Below are 18816 nucleotides of genomic sequence, written 5' to 3' on the forward strand. Positions count from 1 at the left end.
AACAATGAAAAGTCAAAGCAAAGTAGTTGGATGCTTCAAAACCTGACAGCAAATGTTTGTTTCTAGCTATAAACAAATACACTGTCTGCACAAGAAGTCCTAATTTTAAGAGGTTTTAGATTTCAAAGGTTATTTTTAAGATCTTAATGTATAATATTACTTTAGACCCAGGAGAAGGTACTGAGAAAAACTGAAGATTTTTGATCACTTCTGATTTCTTAGTGTTTTAAAACTCTTGCCATATTCATTTAATTTCTCTGTGTTTATTATTGTTGGAAAGGTGTTGCTATTTTTTTCATTTGTTTATATTTTGTTTCTTCTTTTCCTTATGCATTTGGATCTATTTAGTCTCTTCCGTGTTGCTTTGTAGTTTTTGTGTCTAGTTCAGCTTCCTCTGTTCTCCTGCTCAGCACTTTCCTCTCCTAGCTGTTCCACATTCCCCTGATTAACTCACCTTCATTTAACGTCATTCTCCACCCTTTCCTTTATAAATAAGATCTTTCTTTTTCACTGTTTGCCTCTGCTACTCTGTGCATCATTTCCTGTTTTTATCATTCACCCTTCACTCATGCCAAGTCGCTGTCAGTACTTTCTCCCTGCTTCAACCACACATTACATGACAAAAACAAAACGGTATGTCATTTTCCTTTAGCAGACCAGAGAAAAATTGACCGGTTGCCTGCAAGGTCAGACTATAATCACAGCCTTTACACCTTGTTTGTATTAGAAAGAGAACACTGGTGCAGGATTTCTCCCCATTTTCAGTCAAAATACAGATTTATTCCTGATTATTTTCACTTTCTATCTCTCTGTGTTCCTCCTCTCCTTTGTTAAGCTGCAGACATAATGTTGTAAAGTGGTTTATTCAACTGACAAACCATTCCAGGGTAATGTTGGCCCTCAGATCCCAATTTGACAGCTGCGTGCCATCAGTGATCACAATCTGAACAGAACGCGGTTCACAGCGTGATGTTCCGCCGTTAACTCATTAATGAATCACCATGCAGACTCTGCCCACATGCGCACTGAGTGCTCAGTCCCAAGTTGAGATTTTAAACACTGTTTAAAATCCTTTTTTTAAAAGACTAGCTGAACAAGAATGCTTTTTCTACCACTGGCACCGCATGACAATGAGTGTAAAGAGATGCATCCTCGTTAAATTAGGACTTGTTCACAGCAGAAACAGAGTACCATGGTGATGGGAAAAGGAAGGGTATCATAAATGTTTTAGTAGCAGTAAATAGGGCTTTACATAGGACTGTAATCCTGCTGCACTGTCAGCACCACGGACAGATCCTTCAGCTTCGGGGCTCCTTAAAATGCAGCAGAAAGGGTGACAGTGGAATAAACATTGTGATGAGTCACTTCATGTCACTTCAGAGGGTCTGTATGTGGCAAACTTACTTCATGAGTGGATTTCTTTCTTAATTTTTTATGCCAGTTGTTTGGTGTAATAATAAGAATGTAATTTGAGACAGCATTAACAGTGGTTTGAGGTTCATGTGTGGGATTTTATATACAATATATGCAAAGACAGCTTGTCCTGCATAGTAATTTGCAGTATAGCAAAAGTTAGCATATTCTCCCCATAGGTATGAATGTTCTATTACTTTGGGGCTTTTAATTGTGTGAACCATGTAAGATCTGTTGGACTTCAACCCTTCCTTCCATTTTTGTGCAATTTCAAGCATTCCATTTTTCAGCTATTCTGCTACCTCTATAAAACATTGGTGTACAAGCTAACATCATCTTAAACTCTAAGGTTAGCTAAAATGCTGTCATTAGCTTGTGGGCTATCATTATGCTAACTAAAATTGGCTCTCTCCATTCAGTATGCTAAACGTAGCTATTATTTCAAAAATGCTAATTAGCATTTTAGCTATGAGGTTAATGCTAGCGTGGGGGCTATCACTAGCATGTTGACACTATCAGTAGCATGTGGGTTATCACCAGCACATTTACTCACATTGACTCCATTTAGTATTTAAATGTTATCTTTTCTATAAACATTTGCTAAAATGCTAATTGTAGCTTAAACGTCAGTCTGCTAGTAGCATGTTGGCCTACTAGCATGTCATGTCAGCTACGTCCTTGCTGCAGTCACCTATTATACCACAAATCCCTCCAGTGAATTTGGAACAGCTTTTAATGCTTCAACAACCTGGTGGTAGTAGAAACATATGGGGGAAAATCTCAAATGATTTAGTGTTTTAATATCTTTCTCTGTTTCACAAAAATCACCACTGGGAAATTATGATTTTTGGCTTTGAATGCTGCTTTTTGCACACCTTTTTGCTAACAAATGTCTTAAAAACCCCACACCATTCACACTACACCGATAATTTATACAGCAAAATGTAGGTTTTCTTGTTTATGTTCGACTAGTGCATATGTTTCCCCCAGTAAAATCCTCTCAAACCACACAAAAGCCACATCCGGATGGCCGTTGGGATGCAGTAGAATGTATTTGTTTCATAAGCTTTGTTCTGCTGTAGAGAAATGGCCATACCAATAAGATGGACTGAAAATAAAAAGCTGATTGTTGTGGCATTGACTATCTTTTTGTCTGAGAGACAAACAGCAGTGCTCTTACTGGAAGCATTTCCAACAGAAAATCATTTGTGTTTTGCTTCTTAACCAGGTGGAGAAAACTTGAGAAGTAATGAAATTCGGCCATGCAGGTGAGGGCTTGATTATAATGGTAAGAGCAAAGCATTTCACAGACTGAGGAGAAACTTTTACTCTACCCACAGTCTGAATGCAATTTGTGCAACTCTCTTATATGCAAATAATTTGCTGAGAATGTTTCGAATATCAGCAGACACAAACAACTAAAACAAGTCCTTGCAGAAACATTGCTGTGTCTCATGCCTTGGAAAATAGCTGATCCCAGTGTCTGTCATGATTACCTACGCTACTACAGGAAAGCTTAGTCAACCTAAAAAAAGTAAAATGTATTATTAAAGAAAGACTAAAGTATGAGTTTCATCTTTAATGAAAAGGGAGCCACATGTGTGTTGAAAACACAAGCTGATTGCCTTACTACTAGTACACATGTAATGATCTTAAAATGTTAACAGTATTATCTAAATTGGTTTGGCCTATTGGAATAGAACAAAATGGCATCATTTGTTGCCTAAATCAAACGATAAAAGAATTAATCTGTAATTAATGTCTGTGTCAAGTGGCAGCAGGTGTTTGTTGGTATTTAATTGGAGCCTTTATCCTCAGGTGATAACAACTGCACAGAGTGAACAAGCTATTTTCAGATACAGTGCTTCCCTATTCTGGACCACTGTTTTTCTGTTCAAAACAAACTTTTAGAACAATTGTTGGATATTTTTGTCAGTTCTGAAGGCTACTAGTGTCATGAAAAGTGTGCAAGTCAGCAGCTGCAGTTGTATTTTACTCCATTGTGTGCTGATTTGACAGTACAGTGCATGATTCGACCCTGAAAAAAATGAATTAAGGCATTCATGGCTAGATTAAAATAATCCAAATGATTTATGATTAATTGTAAAATTGCTTTGCATGAACTGCTTAACTTCTAATGCGTTTTAGGTGAATTTATGCAGAGTAACATTTTGTCACTTCAGCTAATATTGTTGGATCCAATTAATGCCTTGATGGGGGTTTAGATTTGGGATGAAGTATAATCATGACTACTTTCTGCACCTCTTGACAACCTAGCTGTGTGCATCTGTCAAGTTTCTGGTTGTCCTGCAGTCACCTGGTGTACCACAAATAGAAAACAGATTTCTTCCAAAGGAACAGCTGTAAGAACATTGTGCACAAGAGGATGTGCGTAGAAGCAACTGGGAAACGAAAAGAGTTTACCACTTTCTTAACCGCTGAACATAAAAAAATACGAGTAGATGAAAAGTGTCAGAGAAAACTAAACAGAGACCTGCCAGTGAATCTGGAGGCTTTGGCTTGCCAAAAAATATCTGGGAATAAATGTGGTGAACTTCTTCTCGGGATTTTAGAATACAAACTGAAGACAACATTTGTGGTGTAAAGTTAGAAAAAAGCTAAACGAGACAGCTTGAATGAAAGAACGTCTTGCAGTCAGCTGTAAGCTTCTCTTTATTCATGCAGGCTACAAATCTGGTGGATTCCAAAATTCCCATTTGCATTTGGAAGCTGTTGCTGTAGAACCCAAGCTTGATTTGCAAGAGAAACAGCTGCTACAAAGAACATCCATCTGAAACACTAAGAGTGGCCAAATTAACACCCACACTCTAATAATGAAGTCTGATAGCAGAACAGAGAAAACAGATTTTTTCCTATTGAAAAGAATAAAGGTGGAGACAAAAAAAAAATCAAACCACAACATTTGATCTGGAACAATCGTCTAAGGAGTGAAACCAGGACAAGATTGTGGTAGAATGTGGAAGAAGTTATAATGAAGGCTTAACACAGCTCATGATCTAAAGTGTCAGAAACACACGAGGCAGTGATGGAAAGGACACTCATTACGTCCAGTGGCACCGGGTCACAGGCGTTTATAGACTGAAGCAGCTGGATAACTCCTGAGGCGGACAGGGATTCACTTTCTGCTTAGATTCAGCCACAGAGATTGGGCAGTGCTTCACAGTATCATGAAAAGTGCTCCGAAACGTGGACCCAAAGCCGTCCAGCTGCATTTAGCGATAAACACGCAGGATTTTCTACAATGACCACAGCAAACTCAAGATCTCAGCTACAAATTCACTAAAAACAGAGTAGGAGACAAAACCTTTTTTGTACATCTAATAATCACTCAAGTCTACAAAATGGTTTCATTGTAAAGTACCCACATTTTGAAGTGATAAAGTATATTATTTTTGCATTCAGTTTTAAAATTCATTGAATGATATAAGTCATCATTAACTTCCTGCTGATGGCTTCAAGCTGTGGTCATCAACTGGGACAAGAAAGGTCGTCACAGTTAATGGATGTATGGAAGGAGTTAAATAGAAGGTAATCCTGGAAGAAAAAGTCAAAGGCAGGAGTGAAGGTTCACCATCCAGAAGGAAAATGACTCTAAACATCTTCTAAATCTCCAGTAAAATGGTTTAGATAAGAAATGCAAACAATTAACTGATTTTGATTCATGGTTTGCAGGATTAAAATGAGTTCCAGTGATTAACTAATAACTTAGACCTTCTTTTAGTATTGTAGTTTTGCTGCCATCCAATAGAGGGCACAGCTGGTCATCTTGAATCAAGCCAGTTGATACAGGAATAAAGATGGCAGGGCCATGTCAGAATGGAAAGGGGAAATGGCCCAAAAAGAGTTCGATGCGAGACTCTAGTTTGAAATAGAAATACTCGACAGGCTCCATAAGTGTCACGGCTTGACTGAAATTGAAATTGTTAAAATATATTAATATGCTTCTTTTTTTAAAATTTAACTCTTTATATTATGGAAAGACGGTCAAATCTCTAGTCAAGCAAAAACTTAGATTTTTAGGAGAGTAGCCGCTTATCAATTAATCAATAAGCTCAATCAACTTTAAATACATCATTAACTCATTAATTGATAACTTGTATCTCTAGCTTAGATGAAAGTATAGTCATGTGTTAGGATGGCCTAGTCAAAGTCAAAGTTCAAACCTGAATCTAATTGAGGATGAGTTGTGAATCAGTTTTACTGAATTTGAGCTACCTTGGAAAGAAGACTGGGAAATATAATTTCAGTTTCGGATGGGCAAAGCTGGTGGACATAAAGTATTTACTCAGGGTGGTTGTATGTAAATATATGCAGTAAATGACAAAATTACGAGGTTTGTGGACATCATGTGATAAAATGTGAAAAATTTGGTATCTGTGCAATATATTATACATACCATGAAGGCAAACGAGGGTTTGCATAAATAATTTATCCCTGTTGCTGCTCTTGGAATAGTTTTGGATGGGACTGAAAAACAGCTTACAAGTTGAAGAGATATTACCGAGGTCTAAATTCAGTTTTCCTTTGGGGGCATCAGAGATGCGCGCTTCCTTATTGAGGTAAAACCGATGGAGAGAGAGGAGCCTCCACCACACATCACATGGTGACTTGCAGGAGCAGCAGTCAGGTTGGATGTAGTGGGCGCTCCGTGGGGAAAATGCCCACCACATCATGAAGTGATTCATGACACATGAAAATGTGCTGCCACCTGAAAGTGGAGCTCATTTTTTCCAGCTCCAGCTCTGCATGAGGCTCACTGGTCGCCACATCAGCGGGTTAACGGGGACCTCCGGAGCCAGCCCGCGTCCAGCGGGGTCTCTTCCTCTGCAGAGGCAGCAGGCACAGGGTCCTGGACGCTCTGCAGGAGCGGGGGGGTTATTTCTGGGAGTCCTTCTGCGTGTGCCAGGAGCAAAGTGGGGATTTTAGGATTTGATGAATCCACCTGCCGCGGCTCGGGTTTTCAAACGGAACTTCAGGCGAAACTTTGCAATGATGTGAAGATTTTATCCAAGGATGCGCCGACATCACGGAGGATTCAGTTGAACACGCGTTTTAGCAATGTTTTTGAAAGCCCGACGAGCTGTGAACTTTATTTTGTGGATCTTTAACTTTGTAATTTATTGGACTTGGGTTGAAGCACAGGTAAGAAACTGTCTGTTAAATGCCTCTGTTTTTCTTGAGCTATGGTAAAACCCTGTTTATATCTAAACAGCTTCATGGAAAATAGTCTTTATATTAAAAAAAATACAGGCAATGAGTCATCGGAATAAATAGTCTTCCCTCACAGCTGCGCCTGTATGGAGCTCTGAAACTGTCAAAATAAAGAAGAACTGGCATTAAAAATAGATACACAGCTAAGACAGTGCAACAAAGAGATTAATTTAAACATTTGGAGTGACTTTATTCTGTAAAATAATATGGCGTACAAAATTTAAAGTTAAAAATGTTGACATAAATGATTCAACAACATTCCTACTTACTTTCTTAAATGTCAGTTTTTTAGTCATTATTCATTTGTTTTTCTTTAAAATATTTTTCACACAATGTTAATATTTTTTTCAGTATTTTATTCAGTATCGTTTCACATTTGTCTTCCCCATTTTTTGTACTTCTGTGGTGGACTAAAACCACTAAAATCAAGAAAAAAGACAGAGGCACTAAAATCTACTGCAGAAGATATAATAAACTATTCAAATTGTATTATATATGAAATATGACATACATTTTTTTCCCTAATTATTTGACATTTGATTTTGTATCTTATTTATTACACGCATGCTTTTACATACATTTATTTATGGAATTTTTTCCCCAGTTATTTAAGCATTTTTTCCTTTTTTCAGCTTTTTGTTAACTGATAGATTTATGGCATATCCTTCATAGATGCCATATAAAAAACAACTGTTGGACTTCATTTTGACAGTCATTTTTAATGAGAACTTTGAGACACATCTGCTAATCTTTAAAGCGTCTTTTCACATTTTTACATAGTCTTCTACGTTTAACAAAAGCAAAACCCACTACCTATATTCAGAATCACAATATTTTGCTGCTATTTGTAAATTAAGCAATTACCTCAGAAAATCCAGCTCCAGCTCATCTTACATTCTGCAAATGTAGGCTGTATATGGTAAAGCAACATATTCCTGCTTTTCCAGCTAAATGTTAGCTGGAGCTCAACCTTAAAAGAGTCTGAAGCCAAGTGCTTCTCTGAGGTACAGAGATAGCAGACACTGTCAGGTTGATTTATTTGGACACTGGTAGCAATGAGCTCAACAGGAAAAAAAAAACTCTCAGGACATTTGATGAATGGAAATTAGGCAAAATGGTGACACATGATGACATGTGAATCACTGGATTTTCTGCTGTATTAGTCACTGCCAAGAGAGCTATTGGAGAGGTTCAAAGTGGTTCTTTTAATCTGCAAATGGGTTGTCACTGTTTTTGCATAGGCCTTTTTGTTCCAAATCCTTTCATAATGAATGAAAACAATGCTCCTAAATATTACAGCAACGTTACATCAGGGGATATTGTCACTAAACAAATGTCAAATTGGTTAATAACTGAATAAAGGTCAAAATCAATACATTTTGACAGTCATTTTTAATGAGAACTTAATGAGAACTAAATAAATAGAGGAAACTCAATTTTAATCCAATAAACTTTGGAAAAGAGCATAAATGTATAACTTTTGGTTTTGCTTAATGGCAGAGAAAGGAATCAGTAGGATAACTTTGTGATTCCTACATGAATCACATGAATATAAAACTTTATTTTATGTTTGACTTTTGACATATTTCAGATAAATGTACACAATATACACATGTACACTATGTTTGATCCAAATTCCACTTTTTTCTATTTTTCTACTTTTTAAATTTGTTGAAAAGGTATATGTGTCTTGATATTGAAATTTATTTCCTCTAATGAAATGATTTCAAAAACTGACCAGTTTCTTTCTTTGTTTCACTCAAAATCCATAGATAGAGTAAAATTGGTGTGCACACCTAAAAGTATAGTTGCACACCTCAAATTAGAGAAATGCACTATACCACAGGAGACAGAGACTAATTTTAAGTAGTCAGATATGGCTATGATGTAAAATCTAATTTTCTTTAAGTTGTTTCTGATATGTGAAGGTAACGTAGTGTCTTGAATGTTTTGGATTCTAAATATATAATACTGAAATATATAATACTCTCTTTTAAATTGCCCACTGAAAACTGGGTATAGATATACTTACTAATAAAGAACGTTTGAGTGGTACTCAACAACAAAACTCAGTTATAAAACCCTGGTTGACGCCATTAATCACCTTTTGTATGTAGGTGGGGTTTGCACACTAGTTAAACAGTCAGGCCATATTGGCGTACATATTTCCCCTCTAACTGATTGTACATTATATATTTGTTTGTCTGCATAGATTAGAAAGTTTGCTTACCAGCAGATGATCTCTGGCATTCTATAATTATTTTTTGCTCATTTACGTTCTCAGTGATTGATTAATTAATATACTTGGATTTCTCAGGCAAATCATCTCTAACCTTGCCTCCGCCAGATAGAAAATATTCACAGCTTCATCACCCTGGTCTTCCTCGGTCTGATTCCTACAGGTTGAGCCCACAGATTTAAACACATGGAAATCATTTTATGAAAAGAAATCAGAAAACAAAGCAAATAGCTGAATAATTCACTGAAACCAAAAAGAGAGAGAGAAATGTAGCACAAATTGGAAGAAAAAAAAAGTCAGGGCTGTAAATAAGAAACGATCTACTCTACAGAAAAACATGTTGCAGTCACGCTGTGGGTCTGCTTTGCTGACGCTGCTCCTGTAGGCACTGAATGCATGAAAGGCTTGTTGAAATCAATGGATTATGGACAGCAGAAAAACAAAAAGGTTTAAGGGTTAAGATGCTTTCTGAATGGTTTTCTGAGGTGTGTCAGCGTCTTAATTAGATTTAAACTTCTGAATGTCACTTCCATTTTGCACCGTTTCCATTATGTGTCTTTTTAGAAGTGTATTGTTCAAACTTTAACTTTCCAGTTATTATGTTGTAACACCCAAAGCAGTCAGAGGAATGGTATGAATACTGTTACAGTTACTGTTATAGTTTTCATACCACTGAAACTCAAACATGTTTCTCCCCAATATAAACATAAAGTTTACTGTATTTTGTTGGGAATTGATGTGACAGACCAACATAAAGTGGTGCAGAATTATGATGTGGAAATAAAATAATGTGTCTAAAAACTGTGGCATTTGACTAAATGCCTAAAAGCTGAGACTAAATTTAGCTAGAACAGGGCCAACCATCCATCTCGTGGATCTTTTGGTGAACATCTCAAAATTTCCGTCACGCATTGTCGAGATTGCAGAGAACTCTAACAGGGAGGAAGGCCAAACTGCATACCTCCTCTCAGATTCTGTGTTTCCTACCCGCATTTGGCAAATTCTTTACTTTCACCTCAAATACTTAAGTGAGAATTTGCGTTGTGTTGCCTCGCCTGCTTAAAGTCCATCTCTTGCTGTGTTTAAATTAATTTACAGTGTCCCTCTCCTCATCTTTGGGGAATTAACTTCCAGGATAAATTTTGTTTTTACAGGCAATTTAGGTTTTAAAACCAACTAGTTATTTCCCCAAATCTCCCTCAGAGGAACTTCATCCACATACAGCATGGCAGAGCTTTTTGCGCTTATGCTTTTCATCTCTGTTTGAAGCTGTCATGTTTTTTTTTCTTCAGGAAATGACTCCTGATGTGTTTTTGTTCCTTTTACTCCCCCCCCCCCCTCTACCTTTTTGGAGACCTTCCCAGCATGGCGGTGTAGAGCCATGGTGATAAAGCAGCAAATATTAGTTTGTGTTCAGATCTCTGGTACCTATCGGGAGCTTTTGTCGGTGGAACACCCCTTGAAAAGGAACTAAACTCCTGTGCAGTTTGTTTGGCTTTCTGAAGTTGGCTTGTAGGATGCAGGTTTATAGTTGAAGATAACTGCAGCATGAAAATAATTATTAGATGGAAAGAAAGAGCCTTTTGGAAGCTGTTAATATATAAATAATACCTACACCTTGCAAGTTGCACATATTGGAGATGTTTATGCCACTTGATGCTTTTAAGCTCATTTAAGAATGATCTATAGTGCAGCGTATTCTGGGGATAAACAACAACCAAAACAAATGCGCTAGTGGGAGAAAAGGCTTGAGGTCAAAAGAGATCAATGGATTACGCACAAAGAGAAATTCTACAACCACTAAAATTTGATGCCACTTCACTTTTATTTTCATTTGGTGAAGAAGCAAGTTGTGCTCGTGTGACGTTTCTGTCAGTAGTTCTTGGTACAGCGCCACCACAGGTAAGGAGGGGAACCGATTATTTAAAGGTTTTTGAATCGCTTGACACAATGGTAAATGGGCTGAACTTATATAGCGCTTTTCCAATCATTTTGACCACTCAAAGCGCTTTACACTAGAGTCACATTCACCCATTCGCACTCACACATTTATACACCGATACTCAGATCGGTAGGCAATTTGGGGTTAAGTGCCTTGCCCAGGGGCACATTGACATGTGGCAGGAGGAAGCTGGCATTGAACCTACAACCTTCTGATCACAAGACAACTACTCTACCCACAGAGCCACAGTATGCAAATGAACCACACCAGCTGAAAAGCTAGCAAATGTTTCAATTTTGGTCCCTCCCCAAAGCTTTAAAGTAGTTTGAAATATTTAATTACACAAGTTTCAAGTGTTTTGATCAAGATAATTAAATAGTTTATGAGCACTGAGTTTGATGAATAGTTAATATTAACATGCTTTGAACTGCATCAGTAGGCCAAGCCTTAGAAACTGTTCAAGATTAATTGATCTTCTGAGGTTTAAACAAACATAGCTTACGTCTGCATGGCAGTCATGTCTTAGGAGACCCTCCTGCTACATGGCAAACACCAAGAACAATAATGAGACCAAAGGGAGTGATGGGCTTAGCTTTGCCACATTTGCTGCTTCTAATTTCAGAAATCATTGAACCATTAATTGTGCTTTAGTTAAACATTACAGACAACTTTCTGTTATTATAGGAAATTACTGAAGAGTAATCGAAAGAACTGAGAAACGGTGACGCTTCATTCCAGGTCCTAAGCATCGTAGCAATGGTGCAGGAAACTATCAGAAGCATTAAGGCATGCTTGATCTACTTCATTTTCCACGGGTCTGTAATCTTGATTTAGCCCAGTTGTGATGTGACTTTCCAAGACATCCTGACAGGTGCTGAGAGCGGATGGATCAATAATGGCTTTCTTAAGATGTGCAGTATAAAGCTGAAAACCTTAGGCAGAAGAAAATTAGGACAGTTTAAACAATTAACATGCCTCTGTATTACTGCAGAATGTCAAGATTTCGATAAGATAAAACTTCCTCATCTGTTCATGAGCTGGGATTCTTTTAAACACAGGTCTTGTACGAAGAGAAAGACTTGACACTACATAGACATGATTTCCAGGATTTTATCAGTGAAGTAGTCTTCACTTCTAGGGTTTAAACAGCTAAATGACATGGGTTTTACTTCAAGTGTGCAAATATCCATCCATATATCCAGAGTATTATGTAATTTCTACATGAAAAAGGTGTAAGAATCATGAACATGACATTTTTCTTCCCCTTATTGGAAGTCAGGTTGCAGGTGTAAGAGCTCAAAGCAAAGGTTTATGTATCCCTCTCCCCACTTACACTCTCCAGCTCATCATGGGTTATCCTAAGGTGTTCTCAGGGTCCCGCTGAGACTCCTCAAAGGGGGTTGTGACGGGGAAACAGCAGGTGTCCAGAAGGCATCCTTAACAGAACCATCTGAATTAACTCCCCCAATCTGTATCAAATCTTCTGGGTGATGGAGTTCCTCACCTTTTCTCCAAGGCAAAGATGTTTCTGTCTGTTGAGACATTCTGAGTTTAATTTGCTGCTGTGCTAAGATCATTGTTTTTTTTTAAGCACAAAATCATTCTTAGATAATGAGATCTGGTCAGTTCTACTTTCATAATGAGCAGATGTGACCACATGTGCTGGAACTCTGTTTGGGTTGCTAGGTTTCCTGGGGTTGCTAGGTAACGGCGCAGTGCCTGCTGATCTGTGATCAGCATTCGGAAAGATTTTGGAATAGGTCAAACATTAACTTACTGGAAAAAACTGGCTAGGTGTTCTTTTTTTTTGTTCTTTTATTTTTAAGCGCTAGTGTTGTCAAAATTAAAGAGCTTCATAATGCGTCACATGTTCAAAAAGACAGTCTTTGGTAGTTGAAGATCACTTAAAAATGTACATTAAGGACTTCAAGAGGTTCTCAGTGAAGGACTGTAACCTCTGCAGCAGATAAATCATTCAGTTTTGTACCAAGTGAAATTACTGGAAAGACTGAGATGACACTTTGGGGCTGACATTTATGGTCCCTGGCAGGGAATATTAAGCCCTGGCATGCATCCTGTTTTTGAAAATTAGCCGTCAGTTTGACATTTTGGTGTCACAACTAAAATAAACCTCTCAATTCCACATAAAAGTCAAGACAGTGGTTTTTGTCAGGACAGACTACTTTATCTTTTATTATCATTTTCAATATGGAACGATGCTAATTTGGTGTGAATATCTTATTAACATCAACATCTGCTGCAGCCACATAAACACAATCAATAGAAAGATCATTTCACCTTAAAAAGCTTTCTACCTGTTTTGGTTCAGTTGTTGGTGACCTCTGTCCTCATCAGCACCCCTGGAAAAGATGCATATACATTTTTATTTTATCGCAAGAGCATAATCTGTCATTGGCAGCATAAAAAGTAAATTAGACAGCGACTGGAATTTATTCCATGAGGTGCTGAAAACCTAAAAGTTTTCTTTTAGACAACAAATTGCAGAACATCTAATATCGTAATCTCCATGTTTCCTTGTTAAGAAACAAGGAGCTATACCCAAAATAGGTTTCAAAATAAACATACAAAAGACTAAATTGTCATATATATATATATATATATATATATATATATATAAAATAAAGGTGTGCAGCTAATTTTTTAATAGAATTAAAAAAACTTTTGAATAGAAGCGTGAGTTATTTCGTTAGTAAAATCCAACATGCAACATTGTTAACATACTGAATGTGGTTCTTCTAAACCAAATGATCATCAATTAAAAACCCCAGATATTTTAAAGTAGACACTAACCCTATTGGTTTTGTATTCCAGATTTTCTCCCTTAGTGTAATCACAATAAAAACCTTTTGCTCTTGCTACATTTAAAACAAGTTGCAGTTGAGAAAGTTATCAAATCGCTTCATCAAATAGGTCATGTAAAGACTGAAAGCTTTCAGCGGGAGTTAGTTCTGAACAGTATATAATAATATCATGTAAATCAACTTAACATGGAAGCTGCAAAAACTCTGAAACTAAGCTAGTTCATGTTACACTACACCTACACACTTTGTGGAGAATGCATGTATTTATTGTAGAACAATTCAAGCAAAGTTTTACTAGTTTATGTGTTAAATAAGAGTCAACCAGAGGTAGGCTGTTAGCTCAAACTCTCTTCTTCACTTATTTACAGTTACTCTTAAGATGTTGGCAACCTCCACTGGAGCTCTGTTTGCTAAGCAAATTATACCTTATGGAAACTGACAATAGTATAGCCCAAACAATAAGTTTCATCCAAAAAGTTGTGAACCAGCTCTGTAAAAGAAATATGACTCCTGTTTTAGTTATTGTGTTTCTAAGTGTCAGATTATAAAAAATGTAAACACCTTGCAACCAATAAAGTCCATTTATCTTTTGTCTTGTTTCACTGTAGTCTCAACATGCTAAATCCACATTAATGATGAAAATCAATACATTTAATTCTTGTACTTGTCAGCGTGTTTTAACTTATCCATTAAGTTCATATATTAATGCTNGTGTTTTAACTTATCCATTAAGTTCATATATTAATGCTCATGCACTGCAGCAATACTCGTACTGAAAAAGACAACATTTAGCTTTCACTGCTGGCATACAATAGAGATAGTGGACTCCATTACATCCTATAGAACTGTAGTGCAGTTCTATACTTAATGCTGTCATGCTTCTATATAATTTATCAGAAATACAATTTAGTGTTGGCAATATTTTATAGTTATTTTCACTACTTGATGTTTTCCTACCCACTTGCTTGATTTAAAAAACAGTTTGCTGGTTGAAAATAGTGATGGAAAGTAAATGGTAAAAGATAAATTATTTTAGCAGATCAGTGTCAAGGAGTTTTAGCGTCTCTGCAATCATTAAGCTTGAATAATTCATCTGGCATTGCATGCAATGCAATAAATTCAGCCACGCAAACAATTGTGAGAAACTGTTACTCATTTCTGACAGCAGAATATGGATGTGCATACTGTAGGTCACAGTGGTAGATTTATTCTTTTGTAATAAACGCTTGTTCTGAATACTAAGCAGCAATATTACTGCATAAAGTAGCTAAATTATAACATTTTCTAGAACTGGACATGTTCTCAGAGGTAAAGATCATGATTTTTGTTAAAAATGAGAACTGTACTACTTTCTGATCTCTGTGCTCTTTTCTCAGTTTACAACATCTGCCCAAAGCAGATGCTGGATGTCCAGTTGTCCCAAATGTTATTAAAATGTTATGCAATGCTTCCAGTTTATTTACATATTATATTGACATGGGGTCAGAGAGCTGATCTTTCCGTTTGTGCTTTACAGATGGGGTTCGACAGTCCTCTGTCTGCACAGGAGCAAATGTTCATCCTGTATGAAGTCAAAATGCGGTGCTATCAGAACCTGTCCAGTATGGAACCAGCAACCACAGGTACAAACACCAATCCATAAGTCTGCACAGTTTTATTCATCTGGATTCATTCTAACAACATTTGTATGAAGTGAGTTGTCATAAATGAATTCATGAATCAGTCAGTTTACCTTTCAGGCTCTCTATTTGCCTGAACATAATCAAACTTTTATTCTTTTTTGAATTTTATTTTAGACTTTCTTGAGGTTTATTTATTATTTTTATGGGCTTTAGACTTTTCATTATTATTCATGTTCTTCCTTATTTTGTTGGTCTTACAGGTTCAGCTGGTCAGCAGTAGGAAAATAAATGTCACTTCTGAATTGGTTGCTTTGCAAAAGAAAGCCAATAGCATGTCAAGTATATTTTTGTCTTCAGTTTTTCAGCTACACAAGCTGCATTTTTTCTGTAGAATATTTCAACTATGCTGAGATTGAAGCATTACTTTCCTATTTTCTCTATTTAGCATCATCCATTTATTCCCTCAGTTGTGGCCACTTTCCCAGCTCTTGTTCAGCTTTCTCCACAACAGGATGCTGCGACAATAGCGATTCACAGCGGGTTTAATGGGTCTGGGCAACATGTGGCTTTTATTGTGCTGGACATAAGCTCATCTAATCATCATTCATTTAATTTAGCATCCTGTCTATTTATCCGAAAAAATGGCTCCAATCAGAGCTGTAATTTTATTTTTTATTAAGTCTGTCGCTGTGAAGAAAATTTTATTGTTTTAATTGTTACCTGAGCTTGATTTTTTTTAACAAGCCACAAAAAATATGGAAATCCTCAAGTCTTTATATTTTTCTAACTGGATAAAAAGAACTTAAATTATCCAGGAAAACATTCCAGGCTGCAGTGATAAGTGGATATGGATCAGTGGATGTTTTTTTTAAATTAATTTCATTAATGACCAGATAGATAAAAGTGTGACTTCTGTCTTCTCGCTGCAGATGAGGTGTGCCCTCCAGACTGGGACGGTCTTATTTGTTGGCCTCATGGCTCACCTGGGCAGATTATGAAGGTTCCCTGCCCAGCTTACATCTATGACTTCAATCACAAAGGTTAACAATCTTTCTCTTCTGTACCATCACCAGCAATGAATGTGAAACGCTGAAGGCAATGATAAATTCAGAACCCTCTCTTTGCTGATATTCGGTAATGCAACCACTTTTAAGCCCAACACTTTGTGCTAAAGTACCTCCTGAAATCTAAAAAGCAAATTTTGAAAAGATCCAGGGGTCTTGGATAAGATGAATGTTTTGTTCTTTTTGTTATTTAATGGATTTATCTACAAAGGGAAAGAAAACACTTAGCACAAAATTGCATTAAACCTAAAAAATTGGATTCCATAAAAGTCTTTTGAAGACATTTATGCAGCTTTTCTGTCATGCTGTGTGTGATAAAACATAGTACTGGAATGACAAAAAAAAAATCCACTATTTAATTAGACAATAAATTACAATAAAGTGAAAAAGTATGCTCTCCCATTAAGATTTATCCTTCTTTGGCTGATTGTCACACTTAGATGTTTCAGATCATTAAAATAATATTAGATAAATATACCTTCGACAAACACAAGAAAGGATCTTTTTAAAAACACATTTTCCGATATAAAGGAGAAAATTGTATCCATAACAGTGATGAAATCGTGAGAAAAACCCCCTGTAAGGGTTTAATTTTTCATCATAGCACAAACAAATATGCTGCATAATTTCATATTAACCAACTCTGAATCTGCATCTGCACTAGGGGAGGAGTTATTGTGTAAAATTGACTTTTTAAGCTTTATATCATCAAAACATCTTAATGTGTTGCTTTATTTCTTTGATTAATGATTAAAAAATCTTGGAATCTCTCGTGGCAGCGAGTCAGGGCTTGCTACTCAGCTCCTCCAGACTAGCGGCAGCAGCAATTAGTAAACACCTGGTGGAACTGAGTCTGCTGAGCTCATCCAGACTATTTCTCAGTCAAACATTCCTAAGAATGGCTGCAAGCTGCATTAAGGCAGAGCAGTGTTGTGATGATATGTCAAAACCGGAGCGTAAGAAAGAGCAGAAGCTTCTTAAAGAGACAGAGGCCATAATTCTCTTCAGTCATGTTTGATGTATATGCAGCATTTTTATATCAACTGAAGGTAACGTTGTTACTTCATTGTGCAATAAGCATGGTAAAATAGCACAGTTGGTGTTATTTGTGTTAAGGTCTGTGTTATTTGTGCATTGAAAGGTCTTCTACAGTTCCTTTGCTGAATCATAGCAAACTTTTTTGTTTTTCACCCACGCAGCTGAAGTTTTGTAGTTGCGCTTGAAATAAATGTTCAGTTGCATGGATTCAGTTTGGTCAAGCTTTGGCTGCCAGGCATATAAGAATCTAGAGGGTTTTAGAGGTGTTTATTATCTACCTGGCATCATTTGCACCTTAGCAATGTGAAAAGACTTCCTAATGAAGCTTCTAATGTTCTCCTTTTGTAATTTATAGAGATCTAACAGAGGCACGTTACAAATCTGGGAAATATTTGCTGTGCAGTGCCTTGATTCCCACAATTGTCTTCTTTACCTCCACACACTAATCCAGTTCTTCATACTGGGCATGCATGTGGTGACAATGGAGAGGAAAACCTCCCGTTTAACAGCAGGAAACCTCCAGCAGAACTGGACTAAATGTGACTCACCATCTAGGACTTTAAGTAGACAGACCGCACAAACAAAAAAGAAACAGAAGCACTGGTGTAGAAGTACCTTTCATGTTTAAGAAAAAGCAAAGGCTAAATGGCAGTAGTAACTTCTTTAGTAGTTTCAATTAGGTGAGAAGCACAGCTAAACAAAAATGGGATGAAAGAGAGCATTTATAGTTAGCCTCATCAGCTCAGCTGGTGGCTTTGTCTGAAACAGAGACGAAGTTAAACACTGACTGACAATAAATGATAGAATAAGTAGAAAAGCAGATAAAAGCAAACAAAAATATATATTTTTTATAATTTTATGTACTTATTCATACATGGATTTTTCATTCTGTACATCAGATTTTGTTATTTTTAAAGCACTTGTCCCCAAATGCCAAAAATGTTTGAATTGAAGATGAGTAGGCAATCTGTATGTTGCAAATATTCTCTGGGAATGCACTGACTCGAGTCCACGTTTGCAGGACACGCTTACAGGAGGTGTGATGTCAACGGTTCCTGGGTCTTTGTGGAGCAATGGAACAAAACGTGGACCAATTATTCAGAGTGTCTACGGTTCCTTCAGCCCCTCAGCGATGAGGAAGCAAGAGCAAGTATTAATGTGGAACATAACAAGAATTTTTGTTAATATTGTCATTCAGAGAGCCTGGTGATTGCTCAACCCTTCAACAAAGGCTGCACCAGTGTTCACAGTTCATATGTAAAGCCTCAGTTCTCTTTTTTTCCCTTTCATTGCATGTTAGAAGAAAAGCAAACCTGTATAAATGCACTCTTTCTTCTCTGTGATGAAGTACCAAGTACCAAAGAAACAAACTGTTCACAAAAGCATCGTAGCAAGGAACATTCAAATATGAAAGCTATGACCTAATCAAAAACTGATGAGGCAA

At 36.9% G+C, this 18816-nt stretch overlaps 1 protein-coding gene across 1 annotated transcript in view; it reads left to right on the forward strand.

Moving 5' to 3' along the window:
- Positions 1–6004: 6004 nt before the first annotated feature.
- The window catches only part of pth2ra (parathyroid hormone 2 receptor a), a 50323-nt gene continuing 37511 nt past the window's right edge, over positions 6005–18816 (forward strand). The window contains exons 1-4 of the mRNA XM_016666139.1: positions 6005–6576; positions 15165–15270; positions 16200–16310; positions 18394–18518. Coding sequence (XP_016521625.1) covers positions 6493–6576; positions 15165–15270; positions 16200–16310; positions 18394–18518 — 426 coding nt within the window. The 5' untranslated portion in view covers positions 6005–6492. The remainder of the gene's footprint in view (positions 6577–15164; positions 15271–16199; positions 16311–18393; positions 18519–18816) is intronic.

This window comes from Poecilia formosa, unplaced genomic scaffold (genome assembly GCF_000485575.1).
Source record: "Poecilia formosa unplaced genomic scaffold, Poecilia_formosa-5.1.2 Scaffold666, whole genome shotgun sequence".
Taxonomy (NCBI): Eukaryota; Metazoa; Chordata; class Actinopteri; order Cyprinodontiformes; family Poeciliidae; genus Poecilia; species Poecilia formosa.